The 23,488-nt window shown below is 36.1% G+C and overlaps 1 protein-coding gene across 1 annotated transcript in view; it reads left to right on the plus strand.

Annotated features, from left to right (window-relative positions):
- Nucleotides 1-758: 758 nt before the first annotated feature.
- The window catches only part of MINDY3 (MINDY lysine 48 deubiquitinase 3), an 81,191-nt gene continuing 58,461 nt past the window's right edge, over nt 759-23,488 (plus strand). Inside the window, 6 exon segments of the mRNA XM_017874113.1 lie at nt 759-1,085; nt 12,244-12,323; nt 17,539-17,599; nt 19,201-19,374; nt 22,475-22,526; nt 23,428-23,488. The exon segment at nt 23,428-23,488 is cut by the window's right edge and continues 4 nt beyond it. Of these exon segments, the coding sequence (XP_017729602.1) occupies nt 992-1,085; nt 12,244-12,323; nt 17,539-17,599; nt 19,201-19,374; nt 22,475-22,526; nt 23,428-23,488 (522 nt within the window). The 5' untranslated portion in view covers nt 759-991.

A 23,488-nucleotide genomic window follows, 5' to 3' on the forward strand; every position in this document is an offset into this window, starting at 1 on the left:
TATATATATTTTTTTTTTTTCTTTTTAAATCAGATTTTGCCCTTTTGTTTTAAATTCAAGGCTTGGGCAATACAAGCCCTCTTTTTTTAAGCAGCACAAACGTAAGTTTTCACATGAACTCAATTTAACTGCTAGTTAATTAGTAAAACCTAAACTTTAGTCCAGGTGTTGCCCACACACTCTGCAGTCTCAAAAACTGGAGATGAGAATGCTGTAACATTTACAAACAGGTTGCTTTGAATCTGTTTCCCTACAAATACCTTGTAATTCTGTGTTGCAGCTGGTAGAAGCATTTCTAATGCACATTATGCCACATTCTTTGCCATGTTTTCAGGTACTAGTTGGTCTGACTTTGATTTATTGAAGTACAGAGGTGAACAGCCTCCAGCTTATGAGAAGTGCCTTAAAAAGGCAAGGATGTTACCGCACTGTGACTCAACCATTTCCTTATAGTTCTAGTTTTAAAAAATTAATATTGTAAAATACAAGCAAGGGGCATATGTTCTAGTTCCTAGGGCCTGGGCTTCAGAGCCTCCAGCTGAGCCCACAGCAGTGCCTAGAGGAAGGAGGTATTCCTGGAGGTTAGAAATACGCCGACGCCCCCTCCCAATAAAACACTACCACCCCACCAAAGGGTCGCAAACGGTTCATAAAGCAGAGAAGCTACTTCCACCGCTTTCCGTGGCTGTTTCCGCCTCCAATTTCACTTCCGGGGAGGGCACTTCCGGGCCCTCAGCTTCTAAGGGGCGGGAGTTAAAGAGGAGTCGGAAGTGGCACTAGCACTTCCGGCACGGAGAACTCGCTGCTCCCCGGACCTGGCTTGACAGGCGCGGTCTCTGCAAGTGGCTCTCAGCCCCTTCTCCTTCTTCCTGCCTCACCTTCCAACTCGTTTGCTGCCGCCGTCCCACAGCCGCTGTCTCTGGAGTTGCCCCTTCCCCATGTTCCGGGGCAGGAGTCCGCAAAGCGAAGACCCGCCCGCTCGTTTCCCATCATGTCCGAACTGACTAAAGAGCTGATGGAGCTGGTGTGGGGCACCAAGAGCAGCCCCGGTCTCTCGGACACCATTTTCTGCCGCTGGACGCAAGGTACCCTGGCGGGGCTCTCTCACTTACAGCCGCTGCTTCCTTTGCCCTGCGAGATTCCGCGTGTGACGCCTCTCGCTCCAGCCCCTCGCGCGCCCCGCACTCTGTTCCAGTCGCCGTGCTCAGCGCTGAAGCTGGACTTTCTAGACACGCCCTGCCTTGCCTTGGTGGGGAGAGGTTGAGTAGGAGAAAGGTTACAGCTGCCACTAAATACCCGCAGCGCCTCTTCCATCCTCCGGGCTGCCCTTCGGCTGGGGAGGAGGAGGGGGTGGCCCCTTGCTGGGTTGCAGGGCGTGACACGGAAGGTGCGCCCCGTGCCCCGGTGCCACTTTCTCAAAGGGTGCTGTGGCCTTCCCCATCTTTACCCCCTAACAGAGCTTCTATTGGTGGTGGTTGGTCTATTTTTGGTGAGAAGGAGAGACGTCCACGGGAAAGTCCAAGTGGCTAATTCAAAAAGCAGTTTTTTATTTATATTGTCATTCTGTGGTAAGGTGTGGTACTCTGTAAACACTGTTGCTTGCTAAAAAGTTTACTCTTGACCCAAAGTATCCCAGTTTTGGATATGGTTTATTATCTGTCACTGTTAAAAAAGGAATATGGATCATAGTACTTCCTATATCGGTATACTTGTAACCCAGACAGGATTTTTACTTATATAAAGAGTCTTAGTACAAATAATATTGAAATAAAAGAAGCATTTATTGAATTCCTGCACCATGACAGGCTGGGCGCTTTATACTAGTAACTATCCCTAATTCTTAAGTTTCGATAGGCAAACAACTGACACATTCCTAAAGGTGACTTAGGAAAGATGATGATGAGGTTAAAAGCATAACCTTGAATCAGAAGGGTCAATAATTTATGTATGTAAAACAATATTATTATTAAAACATCTATTTAGAGAACACCTGTTCCCTAAATAGACTGGGGGAATTTTGGCATAGTAAATATAAACCCCTATTTCAAAACGTGTATCTTGTAAAAAAATTCAAGATTTACATAATCTCTCTTTCCCTCCCAGATATGTTTGTTTTAAGAGCTGGTAAAATTACAATTATGATGTATTATAAGTTGGGATATTTAGTCCCTCACTGTTGCTCTGCAGATGAAAACAATTAGTTGTGAAGGTAAATGACTGGGCCAAACTTGCACAAATTGATAGAACTGGGAATGGATTCCAGGTCTCAATTCCTAATACACCTCTGTTTTTATTATCATCCTTGGAGTTTCCAAACCCTACATGTAATGACCTGGGCTCTTTTTTTCCACATTGAATTATGTCAGTTACCTAATCTTGGGCACCTTAGAGGGAGATTTTATTTTAACACTTCCCATTTTGACTTACTTATTCTAATAGTAAACAGCTCTAAAATACTGTGAAAGACTAAGAAAAAATTTACTTCCATTGTAATCAGTTAACATTTATAAAACATTTTACAGAATAGAATAAGATAATATTCAGCCCCGTTTATATTTATACTGTAATGCAAATGCAAGGAAGATTCAGGGCAGCAGTTCCAGTAATGGTTAAGAGCACAGGCTTTGGAATAGATTCAGGTTCATGCAATTTAACTTATTTAAGCCTCAGTTTCCTTCTCTGTAAAGTACGGATAATAGACCTTATAGAGTTGTTGTGAGGATTAAAGGCCATGTAAATAATGTAGGCGCTTAGCACACTATCTGACATATAGTGAACACTCAGTATATGGTAGCTCTTTTTATATTATTTTAAAAAATAATTTTATATTTATTTTAAATTATTTTAATTGTAGACTAAGCCAAATTCACTCTTTGGCTTTTTCCCGACAATTACAATTAGTTGTTTATTTGATGGATAATCAGTATTCTCAATAGGACTTTATAATGACTTACTAGAATGCTCTGCCACCTTTAATCATGCAGAAATTCTTTAACAGGATTAGTTCCGTCAGTACCATTTCAAAATAAAGGATTTCTTTCTTTCTTTTTTCGTTTATAGAGTGCAGTTAGTTATATTTTGAATATGTAAGTCTTCAAGGCCTTACACTGATTAAGATTTTAAGGCAACCAAACATATATTTTTGAAGTTATCACCTCTGAATCAGAGGGGTCCTGTTATTGGTTTTGGTATGTTAACTGTTGTATTCATTTGTTTGTTCTTTGAGGCCATTGCTAAATATTGCTGTGGCAGTCCTTTGGGATTATGAGAATAGACACAAGACACTGCTTTGCTGCATTACTAATGTGACATCAACTCTGGCTTTATTTCATAGTCTGTGACTGTCTCCAGTTGACAACTGCAGTCTCATTAGTCTTCTGGAAGCAAGAGACAGGTGTAAGATGTTTGGCGTGAATATTTATATAATTATATCTAGAGATATTTCATCTATGAAATTACATTGATTGATCAACTTAAATTCTTTTGATATGGTTGCTAAAACAATAAGCTGCAGGAGTGGCACATAGTTGTTTTAATTGGCTTGACATTTTAGATAATTCTCTTCTACAAATCCTGTTCGTTTTAAAAAAAAATGTGGGGTGTTTTTCGTTTTCTTTTTTTGGGCAGTTTTAATTTTAAAGGCAATAAGCCATGTAATTTAAGGGCTTAAAGTTGGCAGGGTTTTATTTTAACTTGAAAATTTATTCTCCTCTCTGCTTCCCTCCTGCTCAATTGCCTATAATACTTTTTACAGAGTAGCATATAATTTTCACTTCCTTAGCTCATTAGCACTATTTATCCTCTCCCTTCCCACAAACTATACCAGTATTCCAAGCTCTTACAGTTGAGAGTCAGTAGGGTGGGAGGGAAGACAAACAGTAAATATAATGTAGCATAAATTACACATGTACAATAAATAGTTTGAAGATGAGGAGATATGGAGTTCTGGGTGGGGTGTCCTGGGCAGGCCTTATTTTAAGATGAGGTTTGAGCAAACACTTGGAGTCACTCTGCTAGTCATGCAGAAGTCGGAAGAAAGAGTGCTCCAGGCAGAACAAATGGTAGTTACAAAACACTTCACACAAACTACGCTTGATCTGTTCCAGCAACAAGAAGGAAGTTAGTGTGGCAGGAGTGGGAATAAAGGAAAAGGAGAATAATAAAAGATGATGTTAGAAATAAAATGGCCCAAATCATGTAAAGCTTTCTAGGCTATTAGAAGGACTTTCGCTCATCTTGTACATGAAACGGGGGTCCTTCGAAGGTTTGGAGCAAAGGAGAGATACCACCTGACAAGCTTTTAAAGGATTGATCTGCCTGCTGTGTTTGAGAATAGACTGTAGTGGATTGGGACGACAAGATCAGAGAAGAGACAATTGCAGCAATCCAGGGGAGAAAAGATGCCATCCTGGACCAGAGTAGTGGTACTGGAGATGGTAAGAAGTGGGCAGACTGACCACAACCCAACAGAACCAAAATAAGAATCAGCTAGACCTGACAGAAGTAGTATTTCTTGTATAAATAAAAACATTTTGACTTATTTGGAATTTATTTTCTTTTCAATATTGATTGCTTAGCTCAGTGTTTGGCAAACTTCTTTAAAGGGTGAATGGCCTTTTTATTGCCTCTCAGCTCATCAATGCTATTGCAGCAAAAGCAGCCATAGTTAGTATGGGTGTGGCTGCATTCCAAAACATGAAAGCAGATGAGGGTTGTAGTTTGCTGACACCGGATGGAGAGTGTAAACTCTTAGAAGCCATTTTTCCTTCTTCCAATTATTTTCCTTCTTCCAGTTATTTTATTGTTTCTCCTAAAGACTAGTCAGAAAGAGAGATACTTATTTTCACTATTTGTAGCAGTGCAGTGGGTGGATTTTTTTTTTCTTTTTCCCCAGGGGAAGAGGGGCGTGTAGGTGTAGTTGATTGAAATTAGAGTTTTGGGCTTTCAGTGTAGCACAATTTTGTTACATAATGAGATTTAGCAAATAACTTAGGAAAATGAGGGATCCATTAAAATATAAATATAAAATATATTAGGAGTTAATACACTTGGGTTAATTTAAGGTTTAAAGGCATGTTTGGGTATTTATTTTAATGTGGTTTACTATTCTATCAAAGTAATAAAATGATAACACCAGCATCGTTAATTTTTCTTCCGAAATGAAGTTAATACTGTGGATCACATCGTTTCAAATATTTTTTTGTTTTTGGAAGGTTTTAACATTCTGTTATGTAGGTTTTTCCTTTCTTCAACATACCTAAATTATGATTTGCATAACAGCCAATATTTTGTAATTCGTAATTGGTAAGCATATATGACAAAATTAATTCCTTGGTACTTTGAATATATAATTTGTTTTATTCAAATACTTCAAAGTGTCTATCATAATATATTTATACTATATTTTACAGCTTTTGAAAATCTTACCTAATCTTTGCAACAACCCTGAAAGATAGCAAAGAACAAATGTAGTTATCCTCGTTTTTTAAGATGAGAGGTCCAGTTGAGATATTTGACTCAGCCAGGATGTCAAACTAAGTCTTTCTATAGCCTTGTTTACGTGGAAGACTAGAATTGTAGAAGCTATAGTTGTCAAAATGGTGTGCATAATGTGTGTGTGTGTGTGTATATATATATATATAGTAAGTAATATGAAAACAAGAAATTGAAAAATTGCGATGAGGTTCATGGCTCAGGTTTACCCTGGTTCTGAGCTATAAAATGTGAAAATGAGAAAGACTTTTCTGTGATATCTGGTACTGTGTAATGTGATATGAAATTGTATACATATGATTAGGTGTTTTAAGATGGATGGTTTCAGACCTAATCAGGAAAAACAGCCATTTATGGTAAGTTAAGTCCTTCTAAAACTAGGAAATAATTGAGTATGGCAACTCTTGACAAGAAAAGTAATGCTGTGTCCTGAGGAATTCAAACTTAAGTAAAACCTTATTATAAAAAGAGAAGTCTACTTAGCATAGTCCTGTTTTAGGATAGAATACTTAATTTTCATTTAGCTGACTTTATTTCATTTTGGCTCTAATGACCTTTGTCCGTTATCACTTAACACACTGAAACATGTATATTGGAATTAAACAGAAATTGGCATGAAGCATAACTGCTTAGAATTCTCTGCACGGATTTTTAATATTCAGAGTGCAAAAGCAACTCACTATAATGCAGTTCCAACTAAAAGCCCCACCCATGGATAATTGGGTTACATTATTTAAATTTTTAAGGAAGGCAAGATCCATTACTAATTCAAACTTTAATTTCATACACGAAAAGTTTAGCAGATCTTAATTTCATCTCTGCACTTGGGTACAACACTTGGGGCCCTTTCCTTATTCTCAGTAGGAGAAGAGCTGGCCAAACAGTGAAGATTTCATCTCTTCTTCCTAGGTTGGACCTTAAATTTGGTTGTTTTAACATAACCAGAAACCTTAGTTGTCACTTTCCTTATTAAATTTGTTCCATGCATCTTCTCTATTCCAGTTCTCCATTTGTCCTATTTTTGATCTTCCAGGCTGCTATGTATTGCTGGAGAAAATTGTGTCCAGCACCAATACTTAAATCTTAGCTGAGCCCTCAGTGCTTCTGTTAGTTCTTTCCTTACGTTTTTCGGAATTAACACTTTCCTCAATTCTGTACCTTTCTCATTCCTCTCACTCTCAATATGTAACACCTCTTCACTTTTTCATTTTTCCTCATATGTTTAACTTAAAAGTTTTCTAAAATTTACTTCTTCTGCTAGGCCAGTGGCTCTCAAGTTTTTGGAACTCAGGTCCCCATTACAGTGTTAAAATTATTGAGGACTTCAATATGAAAAAGTTAAAACTTAGTGAGACTTTGGCATTGTTTTACGTTTTTGCAAATCTCTTTAATGTTTATCATATTGGAAGACAGCTGGATTCCCACATCTGCTTCTCCAGTCTGTGGCAATATATTGTTTTGGTTGAAGTGGATGCAGAAAATCTGGCCTCACATATGTAATTGGAAAAGGTGTAAGAAGTATGGTAGTAGCCTTTTTGGATAATTACACGTAATCTTCTTTAATACCACACCAAAACTTGACACGTCAGAGTATTGTAGAGATTAGTTGCAATACGAAATCTAAAACTGAATCACATAACTTTTCATCCTCTGTTAAATTGAAATCCTTTGGTCTGTCTTGCAGTTCAAGTGGATCTCTTACCTGTGCATTAATTTGTAACAGTATGCATCAGTGACTTGGAAATTATTGGTCTACTGACAATCTTCCAAATGTTAATGTATGTCATGATAACCACACTAGAAGTCATGTTTGTTTCTGTTACCAGTGAGCTCATCAGAACGATCTGTAAGCGCTGAGAAGCTGTCAGACTCACAGTGGTGGACACAAGTTTTCCGAGTTACTGCTTGAAAGCTGGAAATTTTATCACTGGCTATTTTCCTTGAAATGTCAAACTCACTTATTTCTGAGAAAATGTCAGCCAGATACTCAAGTCTGAATAGTTGTAGCTTATTGGTAGTTATACTAGGTAAAAGTAACACTCCATTAAATAAAAAAAAAAGTAGCTAGTTCAGCTTGCAATTAAAAAAAAATTACACATATACTTTTCCTTGAGACAACTTTTGAGCATCATACCCAGTATGTAGCAGAAGTGTTTTATGGGTAGCTTCCATTTTGTTCCACAGAATATATTTTTAAAAAGACACTGTATTCAAGATCAAGATGTAATAAAATTAGTAGTTTTGACTGCAGCAGTAAGTGTGTTCTTAAATTGGCTCTGTAGTTGTGTGAGGGTATGGGGGTGTTTTTTAGGACAGTGACCACTAGGACAGCTTGATGTTCCTGTGTTGATTTGTGCTAAGGAACCGGCAATGTAATCCACCATAGCTTTTGTACCACCACTGTGAATGTCAACACAGCGAAATGAGCAAATCATGTCTTAGTTTTATCATTTAAATAATTGTAACCTCCAGTGGGCCCGCTGAAAGGTCTCTAGGACTTCCAGAGGTATCTGTGGACCACCTTTAAAAGTCTTTCTCAGCTCTTTTTCAGGACTTGGAGACCTTAAACTTCCTGTTTTCCATATAATCGTTCATTCCTTTTTCTAAGTCATGCCCTTCAGCCTACAAAATTAATAATTCTTGATCCAACTACCCTTCAAACTATCATTCTTTTTCCCTTCCGCCAAACTTGAATATAGTTGTCTGTTGGTGTCCGAGGGGTAGTGGGTTCAAGGACCCCCCTGCAGATACCAGAATCCATAGACGCTCTGCAGTATTTGCATATAACCTACACACAACTTCCCCTATGCTTTAAATCATCTCTAGATTACTTACAATACCTAATACAATGTCAATGCTATGTAAATAGTTATTACATTGTATTGTTTAGGGAATGATATGAAAAAGTCTGTACATGTTTAAGACAGACCCAACCATCCTTTTTTTTTTTTTATCACCCTCAAATATTTTCCATTTGTGTTTAGTTGAATCTGTGGTCACCAAACCTATGGATATGGATGGCCAACTGTAGTTTGCTTTTACTATTTCTCTTTCTAATCCGAATTACACTTCAACCTTTAAAATTTGGCTACTCTCCCCAGTGCTGTAAATTTATATTTTTAGTATTCCCAGTGACATGCTTAATCTAGTATTTTAATTTGTATCTTTATTCAGCAGCGTTTGTCATAGTTGACTACCCTTTGCTTTTGATTTTTCCTTCCTAAGAGCTCAGTTAATGTGCTTCTCTCTTATCCTTCTAATTTTTGTCAGTCTTCTTTGCCGACTCAGTCTCTGCTCACTTTTTAATGTTCCCAACTTCATTATTTTTGTTCTACAGGTTCTCATGCACTTTTAACTGACATGTTTAAGGTGATTGAAATTGCTGCCTCTAATCCTGAGTCCTGCCCTGAGCTACACACTTACATCTCCGATTTCTAAACGTTGCCAAATAGTTACCTCACATTTTTGAGACTGAACTTGGTTTTCCTAGAAACAAACACGGCCATTATCTTCCCTGCCAAAACGTCAACAGGCATTAATTGAGCAATAGCTATACAACATACTGCGGGAAAACAGTGATCAGTAACACAGATACAACACCGGTCAGGCAAGGCAGATGATTAACAGGTAAACAAACAATAACTACAGATTATGATAAGTACTGGTTGTGCTGGGGGATGACGGGAGAGACTACTTACATAGGTTTGTAAGGAAATATCCCTCTGAGGAATTAACACCTAAACTGAGACCTGACAAATAAGGATTTATCTATATGGAGAGTAGAGGAAAGAGCATTTTCATGTAGAGAAAACAGTAAGCATCGAGGCTACAGGTCAAGTCTCTGGGATGTTCTGAGGACCTAAGGTCACAGCAGATAATGACTGTAAGTGTAAACAGAGTCAGCTGGATTGATAGATCATACAGTGTCTTCCAGACCACAAAAAGGAGTTTGAGTTTTATTTTAATTGCAATGAGAAGCCATTGAAATGTTTTAAGCAGGCTGTGTCAAAATCTGATTTCCATTTCTAAAATATTCTTCTGGCAACTATGGTGAATACTTGGGGACTGGACAGGAGGGAGGAAGGAATAGGGAGACGTGGTTGGAAACTCTTGACAGTATTTAAGGTCAAAGATTATAGTGGTTTGAACTATAAAGTGGACTGGAGATGGGATGGAAAGGAACATGTTCAAGATATGTTTTGAAGCCTTGAAGCAGGAAGACCTTATCTTAGGGTGAAACCTAAAAAGTTTGAGTTTTCCAGAGAAATGGTTAGCAGGTGTTTTAAGCAGAAGAAACATCATGTACAAAGGGTAAGAGACAGAGAGAAAACGAAATATCTCAGGACCTGAAAGAAACTCAGTGTGTCCAGAGTCTGAAAGGAAGAATGGCAAAGGGTGAAGAGGGAGATGCAGGCAGAAGCCAGATTATACAGGACCACGTTAAGGGACTTAGACTCTGTCTGTGTCTGGAGTTTCTAATCTGGGCTGTATTTGGGAATTACGAATTACTGAGAGTAGATGAGATTACTCAGGAAGAATGCATAGAATGAAATGAGCTTAGATCCTAAAGCCAAGACCTGGGGAACATTAGCACTTAAAAGCAGTGATCATGGAGACAGAAGAACTAGAAAAGCAAAACTTGGAATGAAAAGCCAAGGGACAAAGGTTTCTCAGATTTGTGGTCAGCATTTCAGATTGATTCTTTGGGAGATTAAATAAGATAAGACTTGGTAACTAGCCTGTACTGGTCACTGATGAACTTGGGTGAGAATGAGTTTGGTTCACTCATGGGTTGAAAACCAGATTAGTGAGGGTTAAGTAAATAGTTAGGTAAGAAAATTGAAACAGGGTATATATAGATGACTAGCTGGGCTTTGGGAGGACAAGAATGATGGAGTGCTGGTTGGAGTTTTTGGTGGAATCTTAAGGTTTTGTTTTAATATGTGAGATAAATGTTTATATGCTTTCTGGAAGAGATTGAAGATAGAGGAGGTGGGATGGAATGGCACCCTCTCCTTTGCTCTCATCTGGTGTCTCAAGCTAGAAACTTCATAAACAGCTCTAATTTCTTTTGTACCAAGCCATTGCCCCACTTAAACATACTAAATAAATCTTATTTTTACCTCAGAAATATTATTTGAATATACTTTCTCTTCTCCACACTAATGTTGCTTTCATTAGGTCAGCAGCATCTCTATAGGGATGTTGAAACAACTTCTTCCTGGTTCTGTTCCTTTAAAAAAGGAAAAGGAAAAAAAAAAAAAGGCCAGTAAGATGATATTACTGTTTTACTGAAAGATCTCTGCTGGTTAAGTCCTGGGTCTTTGGCCCTTTGCAATATTAACCACTTGTCATCTTTCCTGCTGCCCATTTGCTGACACCTCCATCCTACCCCCATGCTACTCTTTAGCTATGTTAAATTTTCTCTGATTTATAAACATTCTCTCCTCTTGGAAAACCTTATTTCTTTAATTAAGGTATTTTCTGTAGCTGAATTTTATTCTTTCACCTTTACCTGTCTGGCAAATTGCTGTTCAAGATGAGCCTCGAAGTTACCTGTTATGATAGACTAGAGCATGCCTTTCTGTGTCCACAATACTCTGCATTCTTCTGTTTATAAACATTCGTTTATTCCTTTATTTTAGTAATTATCTGTTTGTATGTCTCTCTTCACCTGGACTAGTGGCTCCTCCAGACCAGAGACTCTGTCATCCAGGCATATATCCTGGATGTTTGGCATTATATCAGATGTTCATTAACGTGAAGTGATTTGGCTGAATGACTGAATAGTAACAATTAATGGTATTTATAGATGCTTAGCATTTTGGAATTCGGATTGATTATTTTAATGAGAACACTGAGGCCCAAGCAGGTGAAATGATCTTCAAAGGGTTATCCAGATGGTCACTGGGTTCTCCCAACTTCTCACCTAGGGCCCTCTGAAGAACTTCCACTAGTTGCTATCAGTCAATGCTGGTTAGGTAATTAAGCATTACCTAATCAATGCTGGTTAGGTAAATTAAGGTGGAGCCAATATAAGCACATGTACTGTCTATGATGCCATTGTGTTGCTCTGTCGCCCAGGCTGGAGTACAGTGGCGCGATCTTGGCTCACTGTAAGCTCCGCCTCCTGGGTTCACGCCATTCTCCTGCCTCAGCCTACCAAGTAGCTGGGACTACAGGTGTCCACCACCACGCCCGGCTAATTTTTTGTATTTTTAGTAGAGATGAGGTTTCATCATGTTAGCCAGGATGGTCTCAATCTCCTGACCTCGTGATCCACCTGCCTTGGCCTCCCAAAGTGCTGGGATTACAGACATGAGCCATCGTGCTTGGCTGATGCCATTTAATTTTTAGCTTATAGAATGTGAGTGAAAGATTGAAATGATACAATGATACGGTATTTAAAGAGTTCTAAAAATTGTTTGAATTTAGTAGATTAACTAGTCCTCCTCAGACGAAAAGTCAGATTTAGTGTCATTTTACTAAAGTCCATACTTTATCCTCCTAGAGGAGTTCCTCGGTGCAAAATTGTGTGGGTATATGTACTCTTATGTACATTTTGGGGTGGGGGAGCATAGGTTCTATTGTTTTTTTTTTTTTCAAAAGGTTCCTTAATCTGCATCTCATGACTTGAAGGTATTTTGCTGTTGTGATAAGTGATTGTTCTCAAAGCAAAGTACATGAAAGATTCTTTTAGCTGCTACTTAAATTATATTTTTAATCTTTGCTACTTGCTTTCATTTTTAGGGTTTGTGTTTAGTGAATCAGAGGGATCTGCATTAGAACAGTTTGAAGGTGGCCCCTGTGCTGTTATTGCACCTGTTCAGGTAACATAGACTCCTTTACCAACTCCTTAGAGGGACATGTTGAAATCTTTCATACTTGTTGTTTTTTAATGTCTGTACTCCATATAGTAATTATGAGACATGATCAGTTAACTCTTTAACTTTTACTCTTGTATATTACAATAAATATCCAAAACAAAAATGAATTCAGAATATTGATGAGTTGCACAACACTGGCCTTTTGAGTATATTTTCAAGGAAAAATAATAGGTGTTTCGTGACTTTGAGAAAATTAGGAAGTTTCTTGACATCTTTAATATAGAGATCCTATTAAGTAATAACATGTTATACTTTAGATAGGTACAATCGCTGTAATTGTACTATTTTCATTTGTTCAGTCTATAAAAGTTATTTTCCTAAAGTTGAAGATGATTTCATAGTTTTATGGCCTATAACTTTTTCAAATTTGAAATAAGTTGGCAGCTTATACTATTTTATGCTATAACTTTGACTTTTCTGATTGAAATTTATAACAACTGATTTAAAACAATTTCAAAACCAAAAGTTTTTCTTTGCACAAAACATAGGATTTATCAAAATGTCTTTATTTGATTTGGAATCTTGATGTGTTACATTGTTTGAATTTCAAAGGCTGATTCGCTATGAACTGTTAAATTGTTAAAACTAAGAATTGAATTCTCAGTTTAAGGCAATACTGATGTCTGTGAATGACAGTGTAACTTTAGAACTGTCATAAAAGAACTGTTATGAAAATTACAGCTAATTTATTGTTTTAACCATCATGTTTTGAAAATATATATTTAATGTGGCATTTATTATTCTTTGGGTATAAAGAATGCATTCTGGCCGGGTGCAGTGGTTCACGCCTGTCATCCCAGCACTTTGATAGGCCGAGGTGGGTGGATCACAAGGTCAGGAGATCCAGACCATCCTAGCTGACATGGTGAAACCCCGTCTCTACTAAAAATACAAAACATTAGCCGGACGTGGTGGCAGGCGTACATAGTCCCAGCTACTTGGGAGGCTGAGGCAGGAGAATGGCGTGAACCCGGGAGGCGGAGCTTGCAGTGAGCCGAGATCGCGCCACTGCACTCCCCTGGGTGAAAAAGCACACTCTGTCTCCAAAAAAAAAAAAAAAAAGATGCATTGCTAAACTGTTGGCTTCAAAGTAAATTGTTTCTCAGAGGTTATACTCTATATATTTACATTGCCGAAAATATATTTTTGTAAAGAAAAAAATTATGGTTGATTCGAAAATATATCTTTTATAGATCATTTTTTAAGTTTTTTTTTTTTTTTTTGCATTAGGAGAATTTTTTTTAAATGAAGAAAAATTTGAATGTCTGAATCTTGCCTTGGAATTATGGAATGTGAAGAATGAAATTTAACCATAAATTAGTAATTATAGCTGTTGTACTGAGTAACTGAAACAAATTTTGGTTGTTAGTAGGAATGTTATCTGAATTTGAAGATTCCTTTGTTATGTCCATATGTAAATTAGATTATATAAATACTGCCCCTCTTGGTCAGTAATAGCAAGGTTTTTATTGCAAGTAGTGCATGAATATAGTTAAATGGAGGGTATACCACAGGAGTTTCCTGTTTTGTAAAATACAGTATATTTCAGTAGTGGTAGTTATTTTTGCAAGTGGGGTGCTATGCAGTGATGGTTATATTCAAAATCCTGAACCTACTTTTCTGTATCTTTGAGGTAGTAATTAAGTTTAAGAATCACGGGTGGGCCACCACGGCTCACGTCTGTAATCCCAGCACTTTGGGAGGCCGAAGCAGGTGGATCACCTGAGGTCAGGAGTTCGAGACCAGCCTGGCCAACGTGGTGAAACCCCATCTCTACTTAAAATACAGAAATTAGCAGGGTGTGGTGGCAGGCGCCTGTAATCCCAGCTACTCAGGAGGCTGATGCAGGAGAATCACTGGAAACCAGAAGCTGGAGGTTGCAGTGAGCCGAGATCGTGCCACTGCACTCCAGCCTGGGCGAAAGAGTGAAATTCCATCTCAGAAAAAAAAAAAAAGAATCACATAGGCCAGGCACAGTGGCTCACACCTATAATCCTAGCACTTTGGGAGGCTGAGGCAGGAGCATTGCTTAAGGCCAGGAGTTCAAAACCAGGCTGGGCAACATAGTGAGAACCCTGTTCTAAAAAAAAAAAAATTGAAAAAATTGAAAAAATTAGCTGGGCATGGTAGTGCACACTTGTAGTCCTAGCTACTCAAGAGGCTCGAAGGAGAGGGTCTAAGCTCAGGAGTTCAGGGCTGCAGTGAGCTATGATCATGCCACTGCCCTCCAGCTTGAGCAATAGAGTGAGACCCCATTTCTAAAAAGGAAAAAAAAAAGTCACGTAAAGTTGTATTTATTTACTTATTTATTTACTTATTTTATTTTATTATTATTATGTTTTTGAGATGCAGTTTTACTCTTGTTGCCCAGGGTGGAGTGCAATGATGCAATCTCGGCTCACCGCAGCCTCCACCTCCCAGATTCAAGTGACTCTCCTGCCTCAGCCTCCCAAGTAGCTGGGATTACAGGCACGCACCATCACACCAGGCTAATTTTTTTTTTTTTTTTTGAGACGGAGTCTCGCTTTTTCTCCCGGGCTGGAGTGCAGTCTCACGATCTCGGCTCACTGCAAGCTCCTCCTCCAGGGTTCACGCCATTCTCCTGCCTCAGTCTACCTAGTAGCTGGGACTACAGGTGCCTGCCACCACGCCTGGCTAATTTTTGTATTTTGTAGAGACGGGTGTCACCGTGTTAGCCAGGATGGTCTCGATCTCCTGACCTCGTGATCCACCCGCCTTGGCCTCCCAAAGTGCTGGGATTACAGGTGTGAGCCACCATGCCCGGCCACACCCAGCTAATTTTTGTATTTTTAGTAGAGATGGGGTTTTTCCATGTTGCCCAGGCTGGTCTTGAGCTCCTGACCTCAGGTGATCCACCTGCCTTGGCCTCCCAAAGTGCTGGGATTACAGGCATAAGCGACCGCGCCTGGCCGAGTCACGTACACTTTGTAAAGAATTTTGTTTGTGTTAATATTTCAGTTTAAAAGTCAAAACTAAGTTATTAAGGATGACCAGAAGTGAGCAAGTACATATATTAAAACTTTCTTAGAGTATAAAAATTAGAGCATAATACTGTTTAAAAAGAATAGGCAAAATAATGGAACCAAATAGCTAATATAATCATAGACCTCATTACCTGTAACCATTTACCTGGAATTTATCACACCAGGAATAAAGAAGGAACTAAGATCAGTGGTGAAATAAAGTTTGATAAATCCCATCCAGATGACTTGTTAGCACTTTGAGGGGAAGATAAGTTTAGATCATTTTGTACCATATATCAAATATATTTTTGGAATAATATTTAACCATAAGAAAACTTAATGTATCATCAACACTCTTAGAGAAACAGTGACTTCCAAACTAATACATATTTTCATTAAATATTAGCAACAAAGGGATATTGTCTTTCTTATATAAATAACTTGTAGAAGTTAATTAGAAAAACACTAAGATTCAGGGGTGAAATGGGCATAGATGTGCAGTTGTAACAGGTGGAATGATGCTTTACGGCCAAAGAATCAGGATGCTCACCCTCACTAGGAAGCCAGAAAAGTAAAAATAAAACTGTAACTAGATTCTATTTCTTACTTTTCTCATCTTTAAAATAAAATTACAAATGCCAGTGCATGTAAGGGTGGGACGATGCTGGCACACTCATATGCTGCCATATAGTACAAATTTGTACTTTGATTTTGGGAAGGAATTTTAAACTATAATTGGAACCATGACAATGCAGATTCTGATGCAATAGTTGTGTTTCTGTGACTCTTTTCTAAAGAAATATTTAATATGGAAAAGTTGTATTTAAGAAGGAGCTTATATATTAAAGTAGCAAAACAATTGCAAGCAATCTAATGCACAATAGTGTAATTTAATAAGTAAATTTTAATAAATAGCTTGATAGACAAGTAGTGATTAAGAATTATACTTACGAATTCTGTAGAAAAACAGAAAATACATTCATATGCCCATTACGATTTCCACTTGTAATAAAATTAAAACTAGGTATTAAAAAACATGGGAAGGAAGTATGTCAGAATGCTAACAGTAGTTGTATTGGCAGTGAAATAATGAATCTCCCCATCTCACTTCTGAAATGTTGTGATGTGGTTATACTGTTCCACTTGATGGTTGTTGCCATTTTGGGGAAAAATCAGAAGCACTTGATTACAGTATTTGAGACTTTATGCCTACATAAATGGAATATTAGTTTTTTATTGTAATACCTTGAATTGTTTATTGGTGCCAGGTACTATGCTAAGTGCATTACATAGATTTTCTCATATAATCCTCACTGTAACCTTTTAAAATTTGTACAGTTATTTTTAGTTAGTAATAGTGGAGCCAGGATTCAAACCTAAATTTGCCTGATTAAAAAGCAGTCTTCCTAATCTGTACACTAATACTTTCAAACACAGGTGAGGAAAAGTCATCACTGTAACCTGTTTTTCTTGGACCTGCCCTCTAGAGATTCAGATAGAGTAGGTGGAGCCCAAGAATCTGCAGTTTAAACAAGTCAGGTGACTGGGATGTAGCTACCGTTGAACTACAGTTTGAGAAGGAGACACTTCCCTATGCAGCTTTTTATCAACTAGCCAATGTAACATCATTGACTCGCTTAAGGGGAAGTTTAGAAATCCATTTTTCTTTTCTTCTGAATCTTGTAGCTTTTTTAGTTACTCTTGAGCTCCCGATAATAAAGTGGTGACTGTAATAGTGTTACTTTTGTGTCATAGATGAAGGCTAAGGGAACAAAACCACTTTTATATTTAGATTTCTTTTACCTGGAGGAATCTAAATGAAATGTAGACTTGTTCCTGTTCTACAGGGCTTTCACTTTGTGAATAGAGGAGTAAGTTTCTGTGCTTTTCAGTTATTCTGTTATGTGAGTTAGTTCTTCTAGTTGTCAGAAAATATGTACTGTGGAAGAAGAAGAATTTTATGAATCTAGAATCAAGTTTATAGTAGTATACTCTGAATAAATAACTCTGCACAGTTTCTGTCAAATGTGAGGGGAACCCATTTGATATCTTTACAGAACTAATCAAAAGATTACAAAGGGGGTACAAATGATTTTTTTCCATTTTAAAATTGAAGAATGATATGATGTATAGTTATAATGCATTTCACTAATTATTGCTTCAATTGTGTAAAGGCATTTCTTTTGAAGAAGCTCCTGTTTTCTTCTGAGAAGTCTTCTTGGCGGGATTGTTCAGGTATGATAGCTGTCTTTTAAAAACTTCTGCTTCGTCCTCTGCTTTAATAGAGATGATCTATGCAGGATTCATTGGCAATAGTTTAATTACAATTATCTGAGAAAATTAAGTATCAATGGGATTTTTTTTTCCCTGAAGTTTCCTCTTAAAATGTTTTAGAAAGTGTTGTGAACAGTGACTTCATATTTCCAAATTTGGTTTTCTAACCAGGCGTTATAAGAGATGATGGTATAACTAAGAAAAACCTTTGGCTTCTTGCTAAAACATGGTGCATTTCTTAGAACTGTTAGGTGGCAGCATACAATAAAGAATAGTCATTTTTCTCTTTTGGTCTTATTTAGCTGTGGGCAAGACCTCAGAATTATCATTATATTCCTGCATGTTTTAGTATAATGCCTTACACAATGCAAATACTGCAAATAATTTTGGATGAAGTTGCAAATTAAACTGTCATAGCTTCTGTAACTTGAACTTCTGTACCCAAAGAGATGTGATGCCACCTTATAATAAGAATTTGCATTCCATGTGACAGTTTACAAAGATCTTTCCTTCACGTACACAATTTCCTGTGAACCTCACAATACCTTCTGGAAGAAAGTAGGACATATTACAATCCCAGTTTTGTATCTAAGGATGTAACAGCTTACATTCCAAACCATGACTATAGAATCTAATGATTTTGAATTTAAGAGGTAAGGTATCACTTCCATAAGTTTTAAATTAATAGGTGAAATAAAAAATCTTAGTAGAGAAGAAACTATTTGAGATACTATTGTTGAACTTTTAATAAAATTCATACTGTTTCTTACACAGAACTATATTCACTTTGATAAAATATTTGTAAAGCATTGTCGTAAGTGTCATAAATGCTGTGGTGATTATAAAGGAACAACATTGTTCCTGCCTTTAAAGAACTGTTAATCCATTAGGAGAGACAGAAACCTCCTTACATCATACAATTTTTGAAAGCTTCAGAAAGTGATACTACTTCTTGAGAGTAATACTGCTTGAAAAGAGAGTGCGGCTAAGGTTCAGAAAGAGATGGTCTGAGCATTTGCACTATTTTCTGTCAAATTTGGATGCTCAAATCTGTATTCTAACCGCTGGCGTCTGCTGATGTAATGCATTGTGGTAACATAGGTGCTGACGGTATCTCATCTCACTATTATCCCTTTGGGACAGGGTGATCCAGGACTTTAGACTAATTCAGGAGTGAGGGGAGAAAATAGAGGTCTCAACAGACCTTTCCATTGTGCTCAGTTCTGCAGTAAAGGAAACCTCATGGCTTAAATGCTGCAGTTGCTAAAGGTTTAAGAAAGTGATGATCAGTGTCAGATTGTGATCTTTCATAATGTTTAATTCTGCATTTTCAGGATTCTTTTCTACTTGGTTTTGTTTGGATGGCTTTATTTAAAGTGATATTTCAATCCACAAACACATTGTTTTTCTAAAACATACTTTAAAATCTATTTAGAGATTTTTTCCCTGTTTTTAAAATGCTTGATTTTCATTATTAACACGTTCTTACTGTTGTTATTTATGACAGAATTTTTTTTTTTTTCAGAGGAAACCGTTATAACTTATGCTTTGGTTATTTTTAGAGGAAGAGCAGAAGGAACTCCTTTGTCATACCTTGTGTGATATTTTAGAAAGTGCTTGTTGTGACCACTCTGGATCATACTGCTTGGTTTCATGGTTAAGAGGAAAGACAACTGAGGAAACTGCTAGTATTTCTGGGAGTCCTGCAGAGTCTAGTTGCCAAGTGGAACATTCTTGTAAGATACATTTTTATTTCCTGAAGTTTTTTTCTTATTCCTTTGTTTTAATGAATCTATTGAATATTTTGAATAAAAAATTACATTTTCATAACATGTATTCTTTTCTAGCTTAAGCTTAGTTACTGAGCCTTAATATTTTTTATTTCCATTTCATTTAATTACTAGAAGACGTTACATTTTGCAAAAAAATGCATCTCTTAAACTTTTAAAATGTTCTGGTTAACTTCTGCTTGATAACAATCTCTTTTGAGCTTTAGAACTCTTATTTAGAAATAATGATATACTTCAGTTTCAGATGCCTTAATGTTTTGCTTTGGTATTGCAAAAAAAGTTTTTTTTGACATAGAAAATTTCATAAATTTATCTTTACTTGCTTCCCAGAGCAAAGATGGGGACATTTCTCTTTGTTGCAAGCTGTTGCTTTTCCTTCTGAATTATTTGGATTATTTTTATACATATAGATTATTTTAAGGCAATTTTAGTTATGCCTTAAGTTTTTCATACCTTGATTGAAGATAAGTTAAATAATAGCTATTCTCATTATTCATAAAACTTATATATTCTGTGGTTTTTAACTTTTGAAAATTCTTATGTAATTGACCCGAAAGCTGCCAATGTGAAATGGAGACAGCTAGTGGTACGGAAGCTAGTTAAGAGTTGCTTTTCTGATTGGCTTTTCAGGAGTAATCTTGCTACTTAATGGTTTTTGATAATTGGTAGTCCCAAGTGCTTACGTTAAATAAGTGACTTATTCTACCCACAGAGCATCACATTAACTGTCATCTCTGTGGAAATTTTTTGTAGAGAGATTACCTACCTAAAAGTACATTTCAATTGTATGTGATACACATTTTTCTTTCCATATAGTATTATCTGTAAGAAGCTGTTGCCTCCCTGGACTAAAATGTCTCTGTGTTGCCAGTGTCTTTTTTCTCCTACCTTTGCAGTTAAAATGCCTTAAGCCTGGCAAATTCTAATAGTAGTAAATTTGCAAGGAATCATTTTGAACATTTAAACAGTTGAATGATGCTTCCTTTTGAAGCCTTTGAAACATGGCCTTTCAAAAAGAACTTAACATATTTTAGAGTTTGTAATGACATTTAAAGACAACAAGTGGAAAACAGTCACAAGGATGGTAGTCCAAAGTGTCATTAAGATTGGGTTTAACATGTTCTCCAGGTTTTACTGTGTGGATATAAACACTTAATAGTAGTTTCATTTAGGATATTAAAATTTTGAAAGAGGAATTGTTGATCTTTTGAAAAATTATTTTGAAGATTATGTGCTTAAAGCCAGTCTGTATATTGATGTGTGAGAAAATAGTAAGATCTTTTTATATAACATTTTCCATTAGTATCTTAATAGTATACTGTGTGCGCACTATGGAATGTGCTATGCATTTCTGTAGTGATAGGTTACATTGCTGTAGGTTGAAGGGCCTTATAATGCATTCACTTTGGTACTTCAGTAACTAATTTAGATGGGCATATTATATTGAATTACCCTCCAAAAAACATTTTAGTAATTTTCCAGTTTACTTTGTATCTCTTTTAAAAGTTGCCATGAAGTAAACCATATTTTAAATTTTTTAACTATTGTATACATTTGAAATACTTTGTTAACTGAAAATTTGAGAATTTACCTTAGTGACAAATGAACTGTATTTATATTACAATTTTTATTCCATGTAACAATCTATTTTACCTGTTCTTTCCTTTATTCCCAGCTATGTTCTTTTCTTGTGTTTTATATTTTTCCACCATCCCTGCCTGCTAAGCTTTTTATTTTGCTTGCCTCTTTTCTCTAAATTATTATCTTTATGTCTACTTTTGTAGTATACCCAGTAAAACTATTTAGATAATCTAACATTGCAGAACAAATAATATAATTTGGAAAAGATTAGGTAGAATTTTCATTTTCTGAAAGTTTTAAAGTAAAGTGTTTTCCCCTCTTGTTAATATTACTTTCTCTACAAACATTAATTTCATTGGCTTATGTGGTGTGTATAGTTTTGGCTTGTTGGTAATGCACAGTTGTTCGCAGTAGTGAATACTCAGGTTCAATTTCAGTTTGTTTCCCACATAAACCAAGAGATAACTTAATCCACTTGGACTGCTAAAGATTTTAAAATGAAATGTGAAACACAACTAGGCTTTGGAAAGCTAGCATAATGCGACATTTTAAATTGTAAATAAAAATTTAAAATTTTGACTTCATATTGAATTAACTCACCAGTGAGAATTTATATTTGATCGTAGTAAGTTTTGCTTTATAAAATATATGTGAAGTTATTCATCGTGATAAATAACTCTCCAGAGCCAAAACTATCTGGGCTCAAATCTTATCACCGCTGTTTAATCCTGTGTACTCTTGAGAGGAGTTTTCTGTGTACCTCAGTTTCCTCTTCTGTAAAATGGAGCTTAGAGGGTTTATATGAGGATTAAATGAGGTAAGACATGTAGGGCATTTAGAAAAGGGCCTGGCACTTAGTAAACTGCTCAGTAAACATTACGTCTGATTACAATGCTTTGATTTCCTTTGATTAATAAATATAATTAAATAAGTTACTGAAAACTTTTTAACAGTTATACAAATAAATGAGGAAACAAACTTAAAGCTGTCATTGAACCTGTGTAGTTTGAGAGTGTTATGCCTTTTTATACACGTTTGTTTAATAATTAAGCAGTAAACCTTAAAATTTTATATTATGAAAAGGAAGGTTAGCTCTGATGATATTACTTGGATTTATATAATCGGAAAGATTATTTAAAAGTGCAGGACACATTATGATGTGTGAAGCACTGATTATCAGTAATTTTTCATACTTTATAAAACTACCATAGCATAGCTGAACTGAAATGTCTTATCTAATCACCCTTCTACATTCTCAGTATTATATCCATTTTAGTTATATTCATGATGACAAAGATGTTGAAATATAAATTAATGTTATAATAAAGTTGAAAATAAACAGAATTTTAAGGGAGTAAGGAAATAGGGAAAGTGTTGATTGCTTGAAAGTATTTACAGCCTGCTGTGTGTATCTTGTGTCATTTATTTGCCATGTGTAGTGCTGAAAAGTGTCTTTTATGTATAGCTGCCTTGGCTGTCGAAGAGCTTGGCTTTGAGCGATTTCATGCATTAATTCAGTAAGTAACATTGGAACATTTAAAATACTTACTCTGTGGACACATTGCCACTTTAAGTCTGTTCATACTGTGCAAAGGTTCTTAGTTTTACATAGAAATGCACTACTTAAACATAAATTTTAAATCTATTGCTTCAGTATTAATTTGCCTTTAAAACAGTTTGTAAATGTATAAATTATGCTGAGTCCTTAATTAACTATCCAAATACGCTTTTTAAAAACATTAAAAAGCTTTTTCACCATTACAATGAAAAAAATCATTTTAGCTTAATGTTTTTGTGTCTTTAACAAATATAAAAATTTTTAGTAGGATAAATATTAGAATTATTTCTTATTTGCCAGTATCTGTTTTCTATACCTTTTATTAAGAATGCCTATATTTTGTTAGAGCATTTAAACTTTTATTACAAAGTTAAAGGTAAAGATGGCTGTTGATAGAATTATGGGTGGCATTTGGTTTAAAATGTAACATTAATTTATTTTAAAAGAAGCCGCAAATGTAAGTTATCTTTGGCATTCAGATATTTGTTAAGTAATTTCTAGGATTTAAAAGTGAAGTGTTCTTTGTGTTTACCCCTCTTACAAGAAGGCCACTCTATTGTTTAAATAACTGTATATTATTGAAGAATTTACTGATGCCAGACAGTTCACCTAAGAGATGAAGAGGTTCCCTGCCAAGTAGGTGTTCTTTCTTAATGATACATATCGTATATTGTGATAGTTGTCAGAAATAGCTTTTGGTTTTAGTGGCTAAATTTGTATTTGAAAAATTTAGAAACGTCCCAAAAGTTTCCTGTTTGTATGTGTATGTTTTAATGTATAAGAAAATTAAAAAATTTTCCCTTTTATGAATGTAGTTAATCTCATCATGATACCAATACTTAATTCTTTTTTTCCCCCAGAAAAAGATCATTCAGAAGTTTACCAGAATTAAAAGATGCTGTCTTGGACCAGTATTCAATG

Source organism: Rhinopithecus bieti, unplaced genomic scaffold, assembly GCF_001698545.2.
Source record: "Rhinopithecus bieti isolate Rb0 unplaced genomic scaffold, ASM169854v2 scaffold_1012, whole genome shotgun sequence".
Taxonomy (NCBI): domain Eukaryota; kingdom Metazoa; phylum Chordata; class Mammalia; order Primates; family Cercopithecidae; genus Rhinopithecus; species Rhinopithecus bieti.